Here is a 15,046-nt window from a genome sequence, read left to right as displayed (position 1 = left end):
AACTCTGAACGGCCTACCGCCTATTATCTTTCTACAATAATTTTCCAAGTCGTAAAAATTCAGAGTTTCCTTGATCCGATATGTCATGAATGGAGAGACACATGGGACCATAATTAAAAACCTGTACACACCCCCTCCCTAACCTTGAGGCATGCTGAAGTGACTAAGCAGCTAAAAGTGGCAGCCCTAGTTGTCCCTGTCTATCTTGAACGGGATCAGCAGTGTTGTTTTGCTGAATGAGGGATTGAGCCCACCACTTATCTTCCCCTGGGAATTAAGGAAATCAATGCGATGCACCTCTGCCAGACTATAAGGCAAAACAGAGGTCAGGTTATTAACTGTTGCTGACCTAACTGCTTTTGGAACTCAGCAAAGTCAGGCCACCTGGGAACTTTTTCCCCCTGCTTGGCTTATTGTTGTTTATCTCCCCTCAGCAAATTGCATAACCCAATTGTTCAAAAGTGAATAGTGATGGCAAAAGCTCAAAATGATGTCATGACAATTAGTCACACTTTATTACATCTTTGATCGCCCCCTCCCACCAAACTTCCTTATCAAACTACAGTAGAATCAAAACCACGTGACTGTAATCATGCCGAATGATCATAATATACAGTTTGGAATTGTAATCCATTTCTCCTCATTCATCCCAAAAACATTTTGACATGTCAGTTGTCCAGCACAGTTTTGAATATGACTGGTGCAGGCCTCCATTTACTCAGCTTCTTCACTTCCAGTATGTCTGCCTCCCTGTCCTCCATCCTCTTCCTCGCTACATATGGAATACTGCAGAAAGACATCACACACACCAGCCACAAATAAATGGCAAAACATACTATACATCTGGAATGCCTCTTCATCTAAACCTTGCATCAATCATGTACATTTGCATAAATAATATCACTTGTTAAATACAATTCTTCTTCCCCAGGTCTCCAGAATTGCACTAGTTTAGACGTTATCTTAATTGGTTATATATGTCTCACCATGTCTTTTTTGGAGGTGGCTGAAGAGGAACGAATGTATCTGCACTGAAGGTCAGTGACCTACAGAGAACAATTCCACTGTGAGTATGAAACCACCATCACACGTCACTGAGCATGCCGATACCCATCTTTTCACAAATGTGAAACTGTGGTTATGTCTCAATTATCTCGCTTTCCTTCCAAAGTGTGCATTTGTCCACTCCCCTTCACTGATTTGAAAAGAAATATGGTGGAAGCTCCAACTGCCCTATGACTCCACCAATCTACTGGCTTTAGATTGGTTGGAAGTAGTGAACAAGTGTACACTTCAGGTGAAAGGAGAGATTAATGGGATGCTCCCTGTGTGCTAAATTGTTGTATACTTGCTGTTTGTCCCTTGAAACCGGGCAATATAAAGACCAATAGCACCATCTTTCAGCCATCTGTAGTAATTCATGTATGAAAACAAGACAGAGCTACAGTATATCTACAGCACCGTAGCCTACTGTATCCTATTTCAATCAAATATACAATCAACACAACTGAAGGAAAACAAAAACCTTACCCAAAATATGTTGTTGGTAATGTTGATCCAAACTTGTGAAAGTCAGAACTGTACTCAGGTGTTAGATAGGGTCTAGAACCAGGTGCAGAATGGCAGGTAAACCTGGCTGGAATGGAGGAACAAGCGGTTACATTATGATACATATATTCTCTCGTCTACAGACTACGTAAACATAATCGAGCGTCTGACCAAATGATGCAATATTTTAGTTCTGGGTTAACTGAGAATATAATACATTTAACACTGAGCATAACCTTGTTTAAACCAGAAATAAAATTGTGTGTAATTTTGTGTTTACTTAGTCTGTCCAGGAGAAATTACACAGAGCATAGCCAATCTAGAAAGTATTCTTCTATTAGCCTAAATCATGCATTCCAATTTACCATCAGAAAGCCTAACCATAAAACGCAGATAATCATAAACTACTTATCAACTTTAACACAATAACCTTCATCGGATAATCTTGTTTAAATAATACTTTGAACATTCTGCAAAACGTATGCGTTTTCACTGCTACTGAATATTTGCTGTACATACCTTGTTTTTTCCTCCCGATGGTGGCCTCCAGAGTTCTCTCTGGAGAACACCGTAGGGTCCTATAATGGTGACCTCCCTCCAGCAAACACCGTTTGCCAACATGGAAGGTTCTGGGCTGACCAAAGTTGGGATAAAACGTCCACTCAGTCTGGGACACCATGTTGGCCTCTACAAAAATAAATAAACAGAGTAATAAACATAAATAGAGGTTTGATAAATAGTATGCAAAACATCAGCGTTAGTGATCTAATAAAGAATGACGTCACACAGTTCTATTTATGACGTAGTACTGTACATTCAATAGGGGTTACTGACGAGGTACTGTTTATGTCAGATTATTGGCACTTTATACACTGAGTGTACAAAACATTATGAACCCCTTTTTGCCCTCAGAACAGCCTCAATTCGTCAGGGCATGGACTCTACAAGGTGTTTGTATTTTGTATTTATTAAGGATCCCCATTAGCTGCTGCCTCTTCCTGGGGTCCAGCAACATTAAGGCAGTTATATACAAGTTAAAATATTACATTTCTTAACACTTTTCACAACACATTAAGTGTGTTCCCTCAGGCCACTACTCTACTATTACATATCTACAATACAAAATCCATGTGTACGTCTGTGTAGAGTGCGTGTCTTATCATGTGTGTCTGTGCCTGTGTGTGTGTCTCTTCACAGTCCCCGCTGTTCTAGAAGGTGTATTTTTATCTGTTTTTTAAATCTGATTCTACTGCTTGCATCAGTTACCTGATGTGGAAGAGTTCCATATAGCCATGGCTCTATGTTGTACTATGCGCCTCCCATAGTCTGTTCTGGACTTTGTGAAGAGACTTTTGTTGGCATTTTATTTTTATTTAACTAGGCAAGTCAGTAAAGAACAAATTCTTATTTACAATGACGGCCTACCACGGCCAAACCCGGGCCAATTGTGAGCCGCGCTATGGGACTCCCAATCACGGCTGGATACAGCCTGGAATTGAACCAGGGTCTGTAGTGATGCCTCTAGCACTGAGATGTAGTGCCTTAGACCGCTGCGGCACTCGGGAGCACCTCATGTTTTGTGGGGTATGCATGGGTGTACGAGCTGTGTGGTAGTAGTTTAAACAGACAACTCGGTGCATTCAGCATGTCAACGCTTCTTACAAAAACAAGTAGGGATGAAGTCTATCGCTCCTCCACTTTGAACCATGAGAGATTTACTGTATATTATTAACGTTAGCTTTCTGTGTACATTTAAGGGCCAGCTGTGCTGCCCTGTTCTGAGCCAATTGTAATTTTCCAAGGTCCCTTTGTGGCACCTGACCACACAACTGTAGTCCAGGCGTGACAAAACTAGAGCCTGTAGGACCTGCCTTTTTGATAGTGTTGTTAAAAATGCAGAGCAGCACTTTATTATGGACAGACTTCTCCCCATCTTAGCTACTGTTGTATCAACATGTGTTGACCATGACCGTTTACAATCCAGGGTTACTCCAAGCAGTTTAGTCATCTCAACTTGCTCAATTTCCACATTATTCATTACCAGATTTAGTTGAGGTTTAGGGTTTAGTGAATGATTTGTCCCAAATACAATGCTTTTAGTTTTTTAAATATTTTGGACTAACTGATTCCTTTCCACCCACTCTGAAATTAACTGCAGCTCTTTGTTAAGTCCTGCAGTGATTTCACTCGCTGTAGTAGCTGATGTGAATAGTGTTGACTCATCCGCATACATGACACACTGGCTTTACTCAAGGCAAGTGGCATGTCATTAGTAAAGAGTACGGGGCCTAGACAGCTGCCCTGGGGAATTCCTGATTGTATTGGAGAGGCTTCCATTAAAGAACACCCTCTATGTTCTGTTAGATAGGTAACTCTTTATCCACAATATAGAAGGGGGTGTATAGCCATAACACATGTTTTCTATTAGCAGACTATGATCCGTAATGCCAAAAGCCGCACTTAAGTCTAACAAAACAGCTCCCACAATTGTTTTATCATCAATTTCTCTCAGCCAATCATCAGTCATTTGTGTAAGTGCCGTGCTTGTTGAATGTCCTTCCCTATAAGCGTGCTGAAAGTCTGTAAAATAGCATTGTATCTGGACAAACACCATTTTTTCAAAAAGTTCAATAAGTGTTGGTAACAGGCTGATTGATCGGCTATTTGAACCAGTAAAGGGGGCTTTACTATTCTTAGGTAGCGGAATAACTTTTGCTTTCCTCCAGGAATGAGGGCATATGGGAGTGGCAATATCGTCCACTATTATCCTCAGTAACTTTCCATCCAAGTTGTCAGACCCTGATGGCTTGTCATTGTTGATAGACAACAGTTTTTTCACCTCTTCCACACTCACTTTACAGAATTCCACAGGGAGCATTCCACATGGGTGCTGGCCTATGTTGACTACAATGCTTCCCACAGTTGTGTCAAGTTGGCTGGACGGGTGGTGGACCATTCTTGATACCCACGGGAAACTGTTGAGCGTGAAATACCCAACAGCAAAATACCAGTGCCCCTGGCACCTACTAGCATACCCCATTCAAAGGCACTTACATGTTTTGTCTTGCCCAATCACCCTCTGAATGGCACATTGTTAATCATCAACTAACAATCATCTAGAATCCATGTCTCAATTGTCTCAAGGCTTTAAATCCTTCTTTAACCTGTCTCCTCCCCTTCATTTACACTGATTGAAGTGGATTTAACTGACATCAATAAGGCATCTTAGCTTTCACCTGGATTCACCTGGTCAGTCTAGGTCATGGAAAGAGAAAGATTTCTTAATGTTTTGTACATTGTGAAATCATGGCCTCATATATTGGTAAATTAAATGGGGGGGGGGGGGGGGGGGGGCATTGTCAAACAAACAATCAATCAATCATTTGTAGACATGATCTAAGCCCAGTGACTCACGTGGGAAGGACCTGAGCAGTCTGGTCTCTTCAGGGAACTTGATCAGTTTGATGTGAGGGAGTGGAGCATCACTGTAGCGAGGCGCAGGCAGCCACCGCAGACCAGAGCTCCAGTCAAGGTCACACCTGGAGAAGTACAGTACCCAGTCACCAATCCGTGTGCTGGACAGCTACTTGGTGTGCAGGCTTTTATTCCAGCCCAGCACTTACACACCTGACAGAGCTCATATGTTAATCATCAACTAACAATCAATAGCTTGATTAGCTGTCTTAAGTTAAGGGTAAGGTGCCATAAACATGAGGCATCATGAAATTGGGAAAATATATATATATATTGCAGATAAGGAGAGGTAGGCTGTGCTACCATCTAGAAGCACTGCAGGATTACTGGTTGCTGGCTTGCTGCAGCGTCCTCTGCTCTGACATTGTGACATAGCTAATGATGAGACAGACAGCCCTGTCAGAATGCCATTGTGTCAAGCCAGTTCCAGAGACATGGGAGTGGTGTGAGTAAACACTTTCTCAGTTAGTCTTTTGTGTTCATCTTACATTAACTCTGTTTTTTTAATTTTTTTAATTTAATGTATTTTATTCATAATACAAAAATCAACTTACATTGCTACATCAAACATGTCTAGCAAACCAAACACAGGTATTAACAATGCTCAAACATACAAAAAATATAAAAATAAAATACAAAAAATAAACAATTTAAGTGCAATTATATTCACTCTGAAAATATCTTATTATAATGATTCATGAAGATGTTATTCTTGTTGTTATTCACTAGGGTTAGTGTTTTAATAAGATAATTGAATTCAATCAGAAAAATTGGTAATTTTGGTATAGAATTTTGGAATTTTTGTTTGTGTATAAAGTATTTGGCAACAAGAATAAAAAAATTAACAATCATTTCAGTGGTTTTGTTATCATTGCAATAGTAACATATTATATATTTTATGTTAAAATTATAGGCAGTGTTCATAATGGTAAATAAGTACTTTGCAAGGTTTTCCCAAAATTCTGACACAAATTTACATTCAAAGAACAAGTGAGACAGATTCTCACCTTCTATTTCACAGAAAACGCAGATATCATCAATAGCCACAAATTTGGAAATCATAGAATTACATGGATATATCTTATGTAAAATTTTGAAGTGCACTTCCTTAACTTTGTTTGGTATACAGTATTTGTAAGGCCTTAACCATGCATTTTTCCAGACAATGTCAGGAATAAGCATGTTCCAGAAAAACTTTCCTCTCGGTGTAAGTTGGTTTTGTGAATGAAGAATTTGTCATATATATTTTGTAACGACAATTTATTACAACAAGATTTCTCAAGTAAGCCCACGCCTTCCAATATTAACATAACATTCCAATATTAACATTAACTCTGTCAATGACGTATGTCAATGCATGAAGTGAAATTATAAAGTAATGCTATTGCCTACAGTCTGGTGTTCTTAGATCCTCTCAACGCGCTGGACTTGGATTTAGCTTGCAAATGTCACTGCGCCTGCTCTGTATCTTAGCTACCCTACAAACAAACAGTGTAGAAAAAGAGAAAGCACACAAAATAAAGTGATTGGTTGGTTACAAAACTTTAACCTCTAGACTATACATTCAGCTGTTTGTAAAGTAACCCTTTATCCTTGTACATTGAATCCCTTTTAACAACTTTGTTGATGTTCATACAGTGTATACAGTAGTATAGAGACGATCACTTACTCTGTTAGGTTGGGCTCTATGTGCCGAATGTGCGGTCTGTAATTTATCTCTCCTCCATGTGAATAGTGTCTGCCGTGGGGTCCGAGCTTGTCCTGGGGTACGAGCTTGTCCTGGGGTACGAGCTTGTCCAACGCACCAAAAGAACACATGCTGAATGGGAACCACCTTTTGCACGAGTTTATTACTTTATATTTCAAGGAAGCGTATCCTGATGGCTATTTTACTTTGACCGTGTTTTGCAGCGGGCATTCATGTTATCTAGATTAAGTTTAATGCGTCTCGCCCCAAAAAGTTGTTGGAAACAATAGGCCTGTATGACACGTTTGTAGCCTATAGAACGACCCAAGCTGTTGCTAGGAGAGAATGACAAACTTCTCTGAGAGGGGTGGGTCGTTCCACCAATTAGGTGCCTTTTGAGGAGTGTAACTTCGTGAGAGAAGAAAACGTGTTATTTCTCCTAATTGTAACATTCTGTCATAAAGAGCAAATGTTCAACTTAATAAAAAACATGTTTCCCCATCTCAAGAGGTCAAATAAAATATCGACTATTACATTTACATTTTAGTCATTTGGCAGATGCTCTTATCCAGAACGACTTACAGGAGCAATTAGGGTTAAGTGCCTTGCTCAAGGGCTCATCGACAGATAACAGGGTTGAACGTGAAGGTGCCCACATACATAGGTTTGGTTTGCTTCTAGCAGAACACCGCTTGGCGAAACAAACATCTGTACTTGCACACTCCCTAAAGACCCTCAATATTGCTGTTGTTTGTCGCTCTTGAGCCACTGTAGCAACAACATAGTCAGAAACACTTCCTCAAAATAGTCAGAATTAACCTAAAATAAATCAATAAATCTGTCATTCATTTCAATGTTTTTGCCAAGGAAGACTTAGTCACGCAATTTTACATCTAACTATGATTTTTGGTGCAGTATTTCTCAAGTGAAAACATTTGCATGAAAACTAATCTCCCATTGAATGACAACAAACACTTCATGTTCCCACTCCTACTAGTAGTGTTTTTGACCAGTCACCGACAAAGGGCGTAGACTTCGGCTACCAACTTTGACTTGCTTTAAGAAGAAAATGTGTGCTCAAACAGCCGAAAACAAACGTGCCGAATACCAAAACCAACAAAAACATCATAAAACTTCTTCGTAATATATGTGCAGTTTTAGAAGCATTCGGTAAGCTTTACAGTGTTGACGATTTCATCTTAAATAAATAAAATAATAGAGTCTTTCTATCTACAGTATGGGTAACGAGGGTTGATGTGTGGCTAAAAAGAGTAGAACCAGCTCACCCGCATTACACTATGATTTGACTATTCAATGTTTCTTTTAAAGGAATAGTTTCACTATATTAAAACAATTCAGTTCACGTAACAGGGATGACCTTAAAATAACGGAATAAATTGTTGTTTTTGTACCTTAAAATGAATCACTAATCGCATGAAATAAATAATAATCTAAGCTTGGAGAAATGTTGGTGTTAAGTGGGTTAAAATCTTGCTTGAAGTCACAGAGGATACACGAGGAACACACATATTTTGGCACTTTAGCAAGTCTTTATTCGTTTTAAAAATCAGATTGGTTGACTTTTCAGTGGGTCAATCTAATTACATAATTTACAAAACCCCATCTTATTAAACCATAGATAGCTGTGTGTGTGTGTGTGGGGGGGGGGGGGGGGTTCAAGGAACACTATTATCTGGCCCTAAACCAATGTATAAGGTCAGACCTATCTGGCTAGAGTCCGGTACCAGAGCTCTAACCCCCCCTCTAACCCCCCCCCCCCCCCCCCCCCACCACCACCACCACCAAAGGCTTAGACTTTTAGGTGTTAAAGGGCACTTCATTTAATTGAATAGGATTTTAATATGTGATATTTGTGCACAATTTCTACTTAAAATATCAAAGGCACTAATTTCATGGAACGACCCAGGTATGAAAATGAGAGGTGATGGGAGGGTTACTTGTGCAAAGCATGGAAGGGTCAGGCCTATACCACATTGACAAAATGTCAGATGTATGACCTGTTATAATAACACATTTTGGTATGAATTTGCTTACAGATCCTTTGTGAAGGATCTATATTGGCATTGTAAAGGTTTTATGAAGTATTGGTAGTGCATCAGCAGTTTTCCACTTATTATGTCAGTCACTGACAGTCACTCAATTAGCCCATGTCAGCTAAAAACATATATATTGCAAAGTAAGGTAGTCTAGCCAGCCATCCAATAGTACTGTTGACCAAGTGCCGTTTACAAATGTAGACCTTTTCTTGTACGCTACTATTTAAAAACAGCATAATTTGCTTTTTTGTCATCATTATGGTCAGAAACAAGATTTGGTTGTTAGCTGACATGGGCTACAAATGTTAGGTGACATGGGTTAATTGAGTGACTGTCAGTGACTGAAATAACAAGTGGAAAACCGCTGATGCACTACCAAATTTAGAAATTGCACCTTGTGTATTCTAATTTACAAACTCTCAACAGTAAATTGAGTCCCCGACTGAGTTTTCTTTTTTTTTAAACGGCCAGAGGCGCCTCTGATTATGGTGTTGTTATCTGTCACAACAATTTATCAGTGTCATGTTTTTTTGTATGTTCAGACAAGTAGGCTATACTATGTAACCATAGTCACTAGATGGCGCCAACAGATAATGTACTAAGCATTTGCCTGGCTACTACCTAGTCAAGACCTAAACTTGACTGTCACATAATGGTGCCCTGATGTGCCCTAGTCTAGATACATATGTCAAAGGCTTTGGCAGAGTAAATTGCAATTCGTAATGCTATCCCAATAAATTTCTCGGAGCCACACTCAAAATGTAAATAATCTGTGGCATCTCTTTACTTAGCTGTACTTAGATTTTAAAGCCCTATCTATGTAGCCTAAATGTGGGTTGTGTCTTATTATTTGAGATAATCTGTCGACTCTTCACTTGCTTGAAAACAATAGATTACAGTAATTTATATTTGCTAAAACTTCAAAATCCTAAAAAGCATATGCGTTTGAATGGGAATTGGGAAGATAAATTAGATAAACACTACTGCCTGAACACTGGCCCTTTAAATCCACCTGTTGGGGCGCAAGACTGCGCCTTCTGAATCGTGGAGCTATAGGTTAACTGTGGTTTGAAGACACCGTTTATTACGAGTGCCAGGAGTGTTGCGGAGCTCCTATTTTAATACCGCCACATTGTAGCCAACCAGATTCTCTTTAGTAATTTGCCTGTTCAAAGCATTCTTCCTATCCGGGATGTTTTTGAGCATAATTTGGATCTCTTGATATCCATTTCAAGACATCGCTTGGATTTATATTATTTATATTCTTATTGTGTAATCTCTGCATTGAAATGTCTGTCGTTTTCATCAAGTCTAGGCCACTGGTCTAATTTCCAATTAAGAAATTGCGCCGCAAAACGTTTCGACTTCAAAGTGAGACCGTGGATGCGCGTTTCGTTGGAGACGTTCTGCAACAATTTGTTGCAAACATTCAGAGCAAAGTGATGGATGGAGTCGTTATCACCTCGGTTTGCCATGGCACCTTAATCATTTAGTTTTTTTATGTGATTCATCTGAGTCCTCTTTTCGTGTTATTCAATTATGTTCACTTTCGCTGCCTTTTGCTATATGCTGTCACTGGTCCTCTGTGCTTCCCTGATCTTCTTTGCGATATGGCATGTAAGTGGGGGATTTATTACTTGTTTTTGTTGTTGTTATGCGTCTTTTAAGATGTGAAAATAAATGTTAATATGATTATGAATGATTTTGGCTATGGACAATATTCCATAATGGTGCGTAATAGCCTAGTGTATTTATACCTGCTCACAACCCCTTTGCCTTTTGCGCAAGATAATTAATACATTATTCGATGTATGCAAAGGTGCTGTTTCAATGCCCAACCTTTCACTTGAATTATAATTTTATTAAGATCCCCATTTGCTGATGCCACCCGCTCTAATGGGTAGGAAAATACAATACATCACCAAATTGACACGTGCGCACCTGTATCTCAGACGTTTAGCCTAAAACACCACTCATTTCCACTTAATTGACTAAATGGTCATATCGTTTTATTTTGTTTTTGCAGATTTTTTAGCTATGGTTTCATCAAAGGGTTTTACAATTCACTTGACTCGGTCATCATGCACCTCTGTAATCGATTAGGAAATCTGTTAGAGACGTTGGACACGCTGAGACGAATTTTCCTCCGCACACAGTTTTATCTGTGTGTTATTGTCTTTGTTCAAACCAGCCAGGAGACCCTGCAACACAGAAATGCCAATAAGAACGCATTACAATATTTGGATAATATAATGATTTACTCTGAAAGCCCTTGCGCCCTCCTGCGGAACTTTATATAAAGGCAGATTTCGGTCCGGTCACACAGTCCTTGGCCCCCATCGACCGGCGTACCTTTGCATAGCGATAGACCTTAGACTGAAGGAGAGCTTCAGGTTTACTTCTGAGCCCAGGCAATTACTGGAGGCATGGCATGTGTCAGGCCCATATGGTGTACAAAGCAGTGGACAGATCTTATCTAGTCTGCCTGCTACTCAGGAATAGAAGAACATACAGCTTATGCCAAGAGCAGAATTATCAACATGGATGTTTTCATTCTGTTTATATTAATGTAATATACTGTAAAGTGGTCATTTCACACACACACACACACACACACACACACACACACACACACACACACACACACACACACACACACACACACACACACACACACACACACACACACACACACACTCTGTTATCCAAAACAACTAACAGCTCATACATACAGTACATTCAATATATCTGGCCCAACTGTGGTCTTGTAAAGCACCATGTTCAAACCAACTGAGACTTATGGGAGACACAATGCTTCTGATGGCAGGGTGGCGATTTCAATTCACAAACACAGGCATAAGCTACAGACAAATCAGAATAGCCTGTTATGCAGGCTACATGGCGTGATGTCACATGCATAGTCAAATAAATGGGTTTTAATTACCATCCCTTTTTCACATTACAGCATGCCTGTCATCCAGACATCATTCGGGTAATTGTAATACATGATCCCATACACTCTGACAGTGAAATGTCCCCATACATCCTACAGTAATATCCATCCCTCTGGGCAAAAACTGGGTACATCAACAACAAAGAATCCAAGTAATTTCAACCAAAAATATAAATCTGATGACGTTGAATCAACATAGAAAAGCTCATTGGATTTGCAAAAAGTAATCAGTAATCAACGTATTTTCTTCACCCAGCTTTTAACCTAAATCCAATGACTTGGTGACATTTGATATTGATTTCACATTGAATTCACAGTTAGTTGACAACTCAACCAAATGTAAATCAAAACTATACGTTGAACTGATGTCTGTGTCCAGTGGGACTTTCTTCATTCTCTTTCATCTAATTGTCCTGCCAAATATTGCATCCCTCTACTTGACAGGTTTATTACAGTTCTGCCTGTTTTTCAGTGGACATGTCAGGTGTAGCATGACCTAGGTATCCTCCTCTTTCCTCTCCTGACACGTTTGGAATATCAGGACATGTCTTGTCATTAATCACTGCCTGTTAACAGGCGGTCTCGTCTCTCACAGGGCATGTACTGTACTGCACTAAGGCTGACTGATGAGAACCTTATCAGACACTACGTTGACTGACGGATATGATTGGTTGAGCTTCCATGTCCAAGAAATCATAATTTCAGTCTCAGTGATGACGCTTCTTTACATGTCCAGACCGCACAGCACTCCCCATTCTGGGCTTCGGGGGACTCTGAAATGTTGTATCTATAGCAGTGAAATGTATTTTTATGGTAGTGACAAAGACAAGCTGACGTTCAGTCGTCAAGTTCATTGACTAAGCTGAAACCCTCGACTCTATCTAGCTTAACACATGTTCAAGGTTGATCAATAACAAGATAATCTCATTCGATACGCTTAAAAGTCACTCAGTCTGTGGAGGGAAAATCACACCTCACTGGTTAGCTATCTAGCTTCTGTCCAGATTGAATGATCAGTAATCAATCGTGTAATCCCAGTTACACCATCACTCCTGGGACTGCTTGTAACAGATTAGGGGGAATTTTAATTAACATACCCAATGAACTGTGTTCTCTTGCACTCCGCTCAGCTCCACACTCACCGACAGGAAATGGTTGAGTGATTTCCCTCCATGTAGCAAAGCCCCTAATGTATTATGAGTGTCATTATCACCATGTGAACGGCTCCTCTGCATCCAGTGACTTATGGGAAAACCCACGTGCCCATATGATGTGTAGAGAGAGTCCATTGGCTAAGAGGGCATATGTTAAGTTAACATCATTCACTTTCATTGTGGCCATACAGTATATTGTTGTTTTAGTTTTTCTGAGGCTTTTAGTGGATGCCGGTTAGATTACCGTATTCGTAGTAGGAAACTATGAAGGAGTCATTTGTATACATGGTTTCTGTCCTGCTGCTTTAATATGTGCCTCTTGCTGGTTCCTTAGGCAAGTACAGGACATTCACAGGTCTAATGATCCTTCACACCGACTCCCATGCTCCTCCACTCAATGCTACTGTCCTCAGAGCATGCTATTATTTGGAAATGACATCTTGCTTCAAATGTCAATCTATGTGCAGTACAAGAACATTTCTCTTCGTCTTTGACGCTGTGAGTAACCTAAGTGGCTCTATAAGAGTCAGCTTGGGTTTAGTTCAGTAGTGCTGCGCTTATAAAGGCAGCCCAATTCTGATTCTGAACTAGTCTTGATTAATCAGGTGAGCTCTGAAAAAGATCTGATGTGATTGGTCAAAAGACCAATTAGTGGAAAAAAAGATCAGATTTGGGGCTGCCTGTGTAAACACAGCCTTTGTGTTTGGTTTTGCACGTAGTCCCACACATTCATTAATTCCTCATAGGTTGTTCATCCATCAATGTGACATCAATTACATTAAGTTACATTGTTTCTCACTGTATGTTATATTGCCTTGTGTAAATGAAATTGTATTTTCCTGGCAAGAGGAGATAGGGATTTTATTATTCTGAGCCAGAGGGAAAAAAACAAAATGTTACTTGCCATGCTGGTCTTTGGAGATATACTGTAGGCCTATACAGATGTGAGCATGTTTTTAAGGCCAGTCAACCATGAAGAAGCAGAAATGTCCAGTCCCAGATATGGAACCAATGCCATTAAAAAAAAGTATTGATAGAAAGCTTCAGGAAATGTAATAAAATAAATAAAACACATAGTATAAAGTCCATTCCCTTCATGTAGCTCTGCTGCCTGCAGCCACGTCAAAAAGAGCAGCAATCCCCAAATGGGCAGTCTCCACTCACAGAGGAACCGTTTGTGAAGCTTCCAAGCGGTTGCACTAGGCACATCAGACATTTTCTTGGTATTCAGTTTAGTGAGTTGATTTGGGGCGTCATCCTGCAATGACTGTGACTGTGAGCAGACCAGACCTGTCAGTCCATGATTGCCTTTCCAGTCATAGAGAAGTACTGCACACAATGATGACAAAATTAACCCATTTCAGGCATTTTAAAATCTTCCTGAATAATTAACCATAGCTGGTCAATTATTAACATCAAACTTGTAGTCTCTTTCATCAGAATTGATGTTCTCCGCATCACGGTTGTACTGTTATTTTTTATGTAATTATTTCTATATGAATGCCTAAAGTAGAATGGCAGTGACGTAAGGTAGGGAATATGTTCAAAGAGAGTCAGGGTCTTTCACAAACAAAGATAACAGTTGAGTTGCCAGTCGACCATAGAGTCTGTGGACCAAGGGCGGCCAGCCATGCTCATGTATGGATGTACACAACCGTTCAAAAGTTTGGAGTCACTTAGATATTTCCTTGTTTTTGAAAGAAAAGCAAATTTTTTGTCCATTTAAAATAACATCAAATTGATCAGAAATATAGTGTAGACATTGTTAATGTTGTAATTGACTATTGTAGCTGGAAACGGCAGATTGTTAATGGAATATCTACATAGGCGTACAGAGGCCCATTATCAGCAACCATCACTCCTGTGTTCCAATGGCACGTTGTGTTAGCTAATCCAAGTTTATCATTTTAAAAGGCTAATTGATCATGAGAAAACCCTTTTGCAATTATGTTAGCACAGCTGAAAACTGTTGTGCTAAAGAACTTTCTTCTGAAACTCGTCAGTCTATCATTGTTCTGAGAAATGAAGGCTATTCCATGTGAGTAATTGCCAAGAAACTGAAGATCTCGTACAACGCTGTGTACTACTCGCTTCACAGAACAGAACATGAGTTTCAGAAGAAAGTTTTTTGTTTCTGGCCATTTTGAGTCTGTAATCGAACCCACAAATGCTG

The 15,046-nt window shown here is 39.7% G+C and overlaps 2 protein-coding genes across 3 annotated transcripts in view; one reads left to right on the top strand and one right to left on the bottom strand.

Annotated features, from left to right (window-relative positions):
- Positions 1 to 488: 488 nt before the first annotated feature.
- Positions 489 to 6,947, bottom strand: LOC139555826 (spermatogenesis-associated serine-rich protein 1). Its single transcript, XM_071369222.1, has 6 exons — positions 6,692 to 6,947; positions 4,963 to 5,087; positions 2,068 to 2,235; positions 1,531 to 1,636; positions 987 to 1,046; positions 489 to 786 (listed from the first exon to the last, which is right to left on the bottom strand). The coding sequence occupies exons 1-6, from the start codon at positions 6,838 to 6,840 to the stop codon at positions 669 to 671; spliced, it is 726 nt and encodes a 241-aa protein (XP_071225323.1). The 5' UTR covers positions 6,841 to 6,947; the 3' UTR covers positions 489 to 668.
- A 2,872-nt stretch (positions 6,948 to 9,819) lies between these two features.
- LOC139556382 (protein cornichon homolog 3-like) overlaps positions 9,820 to 15,046 on the top strand; it is a 50,414-nt gene continuing 45,187 nt past the window's right edge. For both annotated transcript variants that reach the window (XM_071370288.1, XM_071370287.1), the window contains exon 1: positions 9,820 to 10,383. In XM_071370288.1, coding sequence (XP_071226389.1) covers positions 10,306 to 10,383 — 78 coding nt within the window. In that variant the 5' untranslated portion in view covers positions 9,820 to 10,305. The remainder of the gene's footprint in view (positions 10,384 to 15,046) is intronic.

Source organism: Salvelinus alpinus, chromosome 27, assembly GCF_045679555.1.
Source record: "Salvelinus alpinus chromosome 27, SLU_Salpinus.1, whole genome shotgun sequence".
Lineage (NCBI taxonomy): Eukaryota > Metazoa > Chordata > Actinopteri > Salmoniformes > Salmonidae > Salvelinus > Salvelinus alpinus.
Note: the sequence above shows the minus strand (reverse complement) of the source record. Positions and strands in the feature narration are given on the sequence as shown.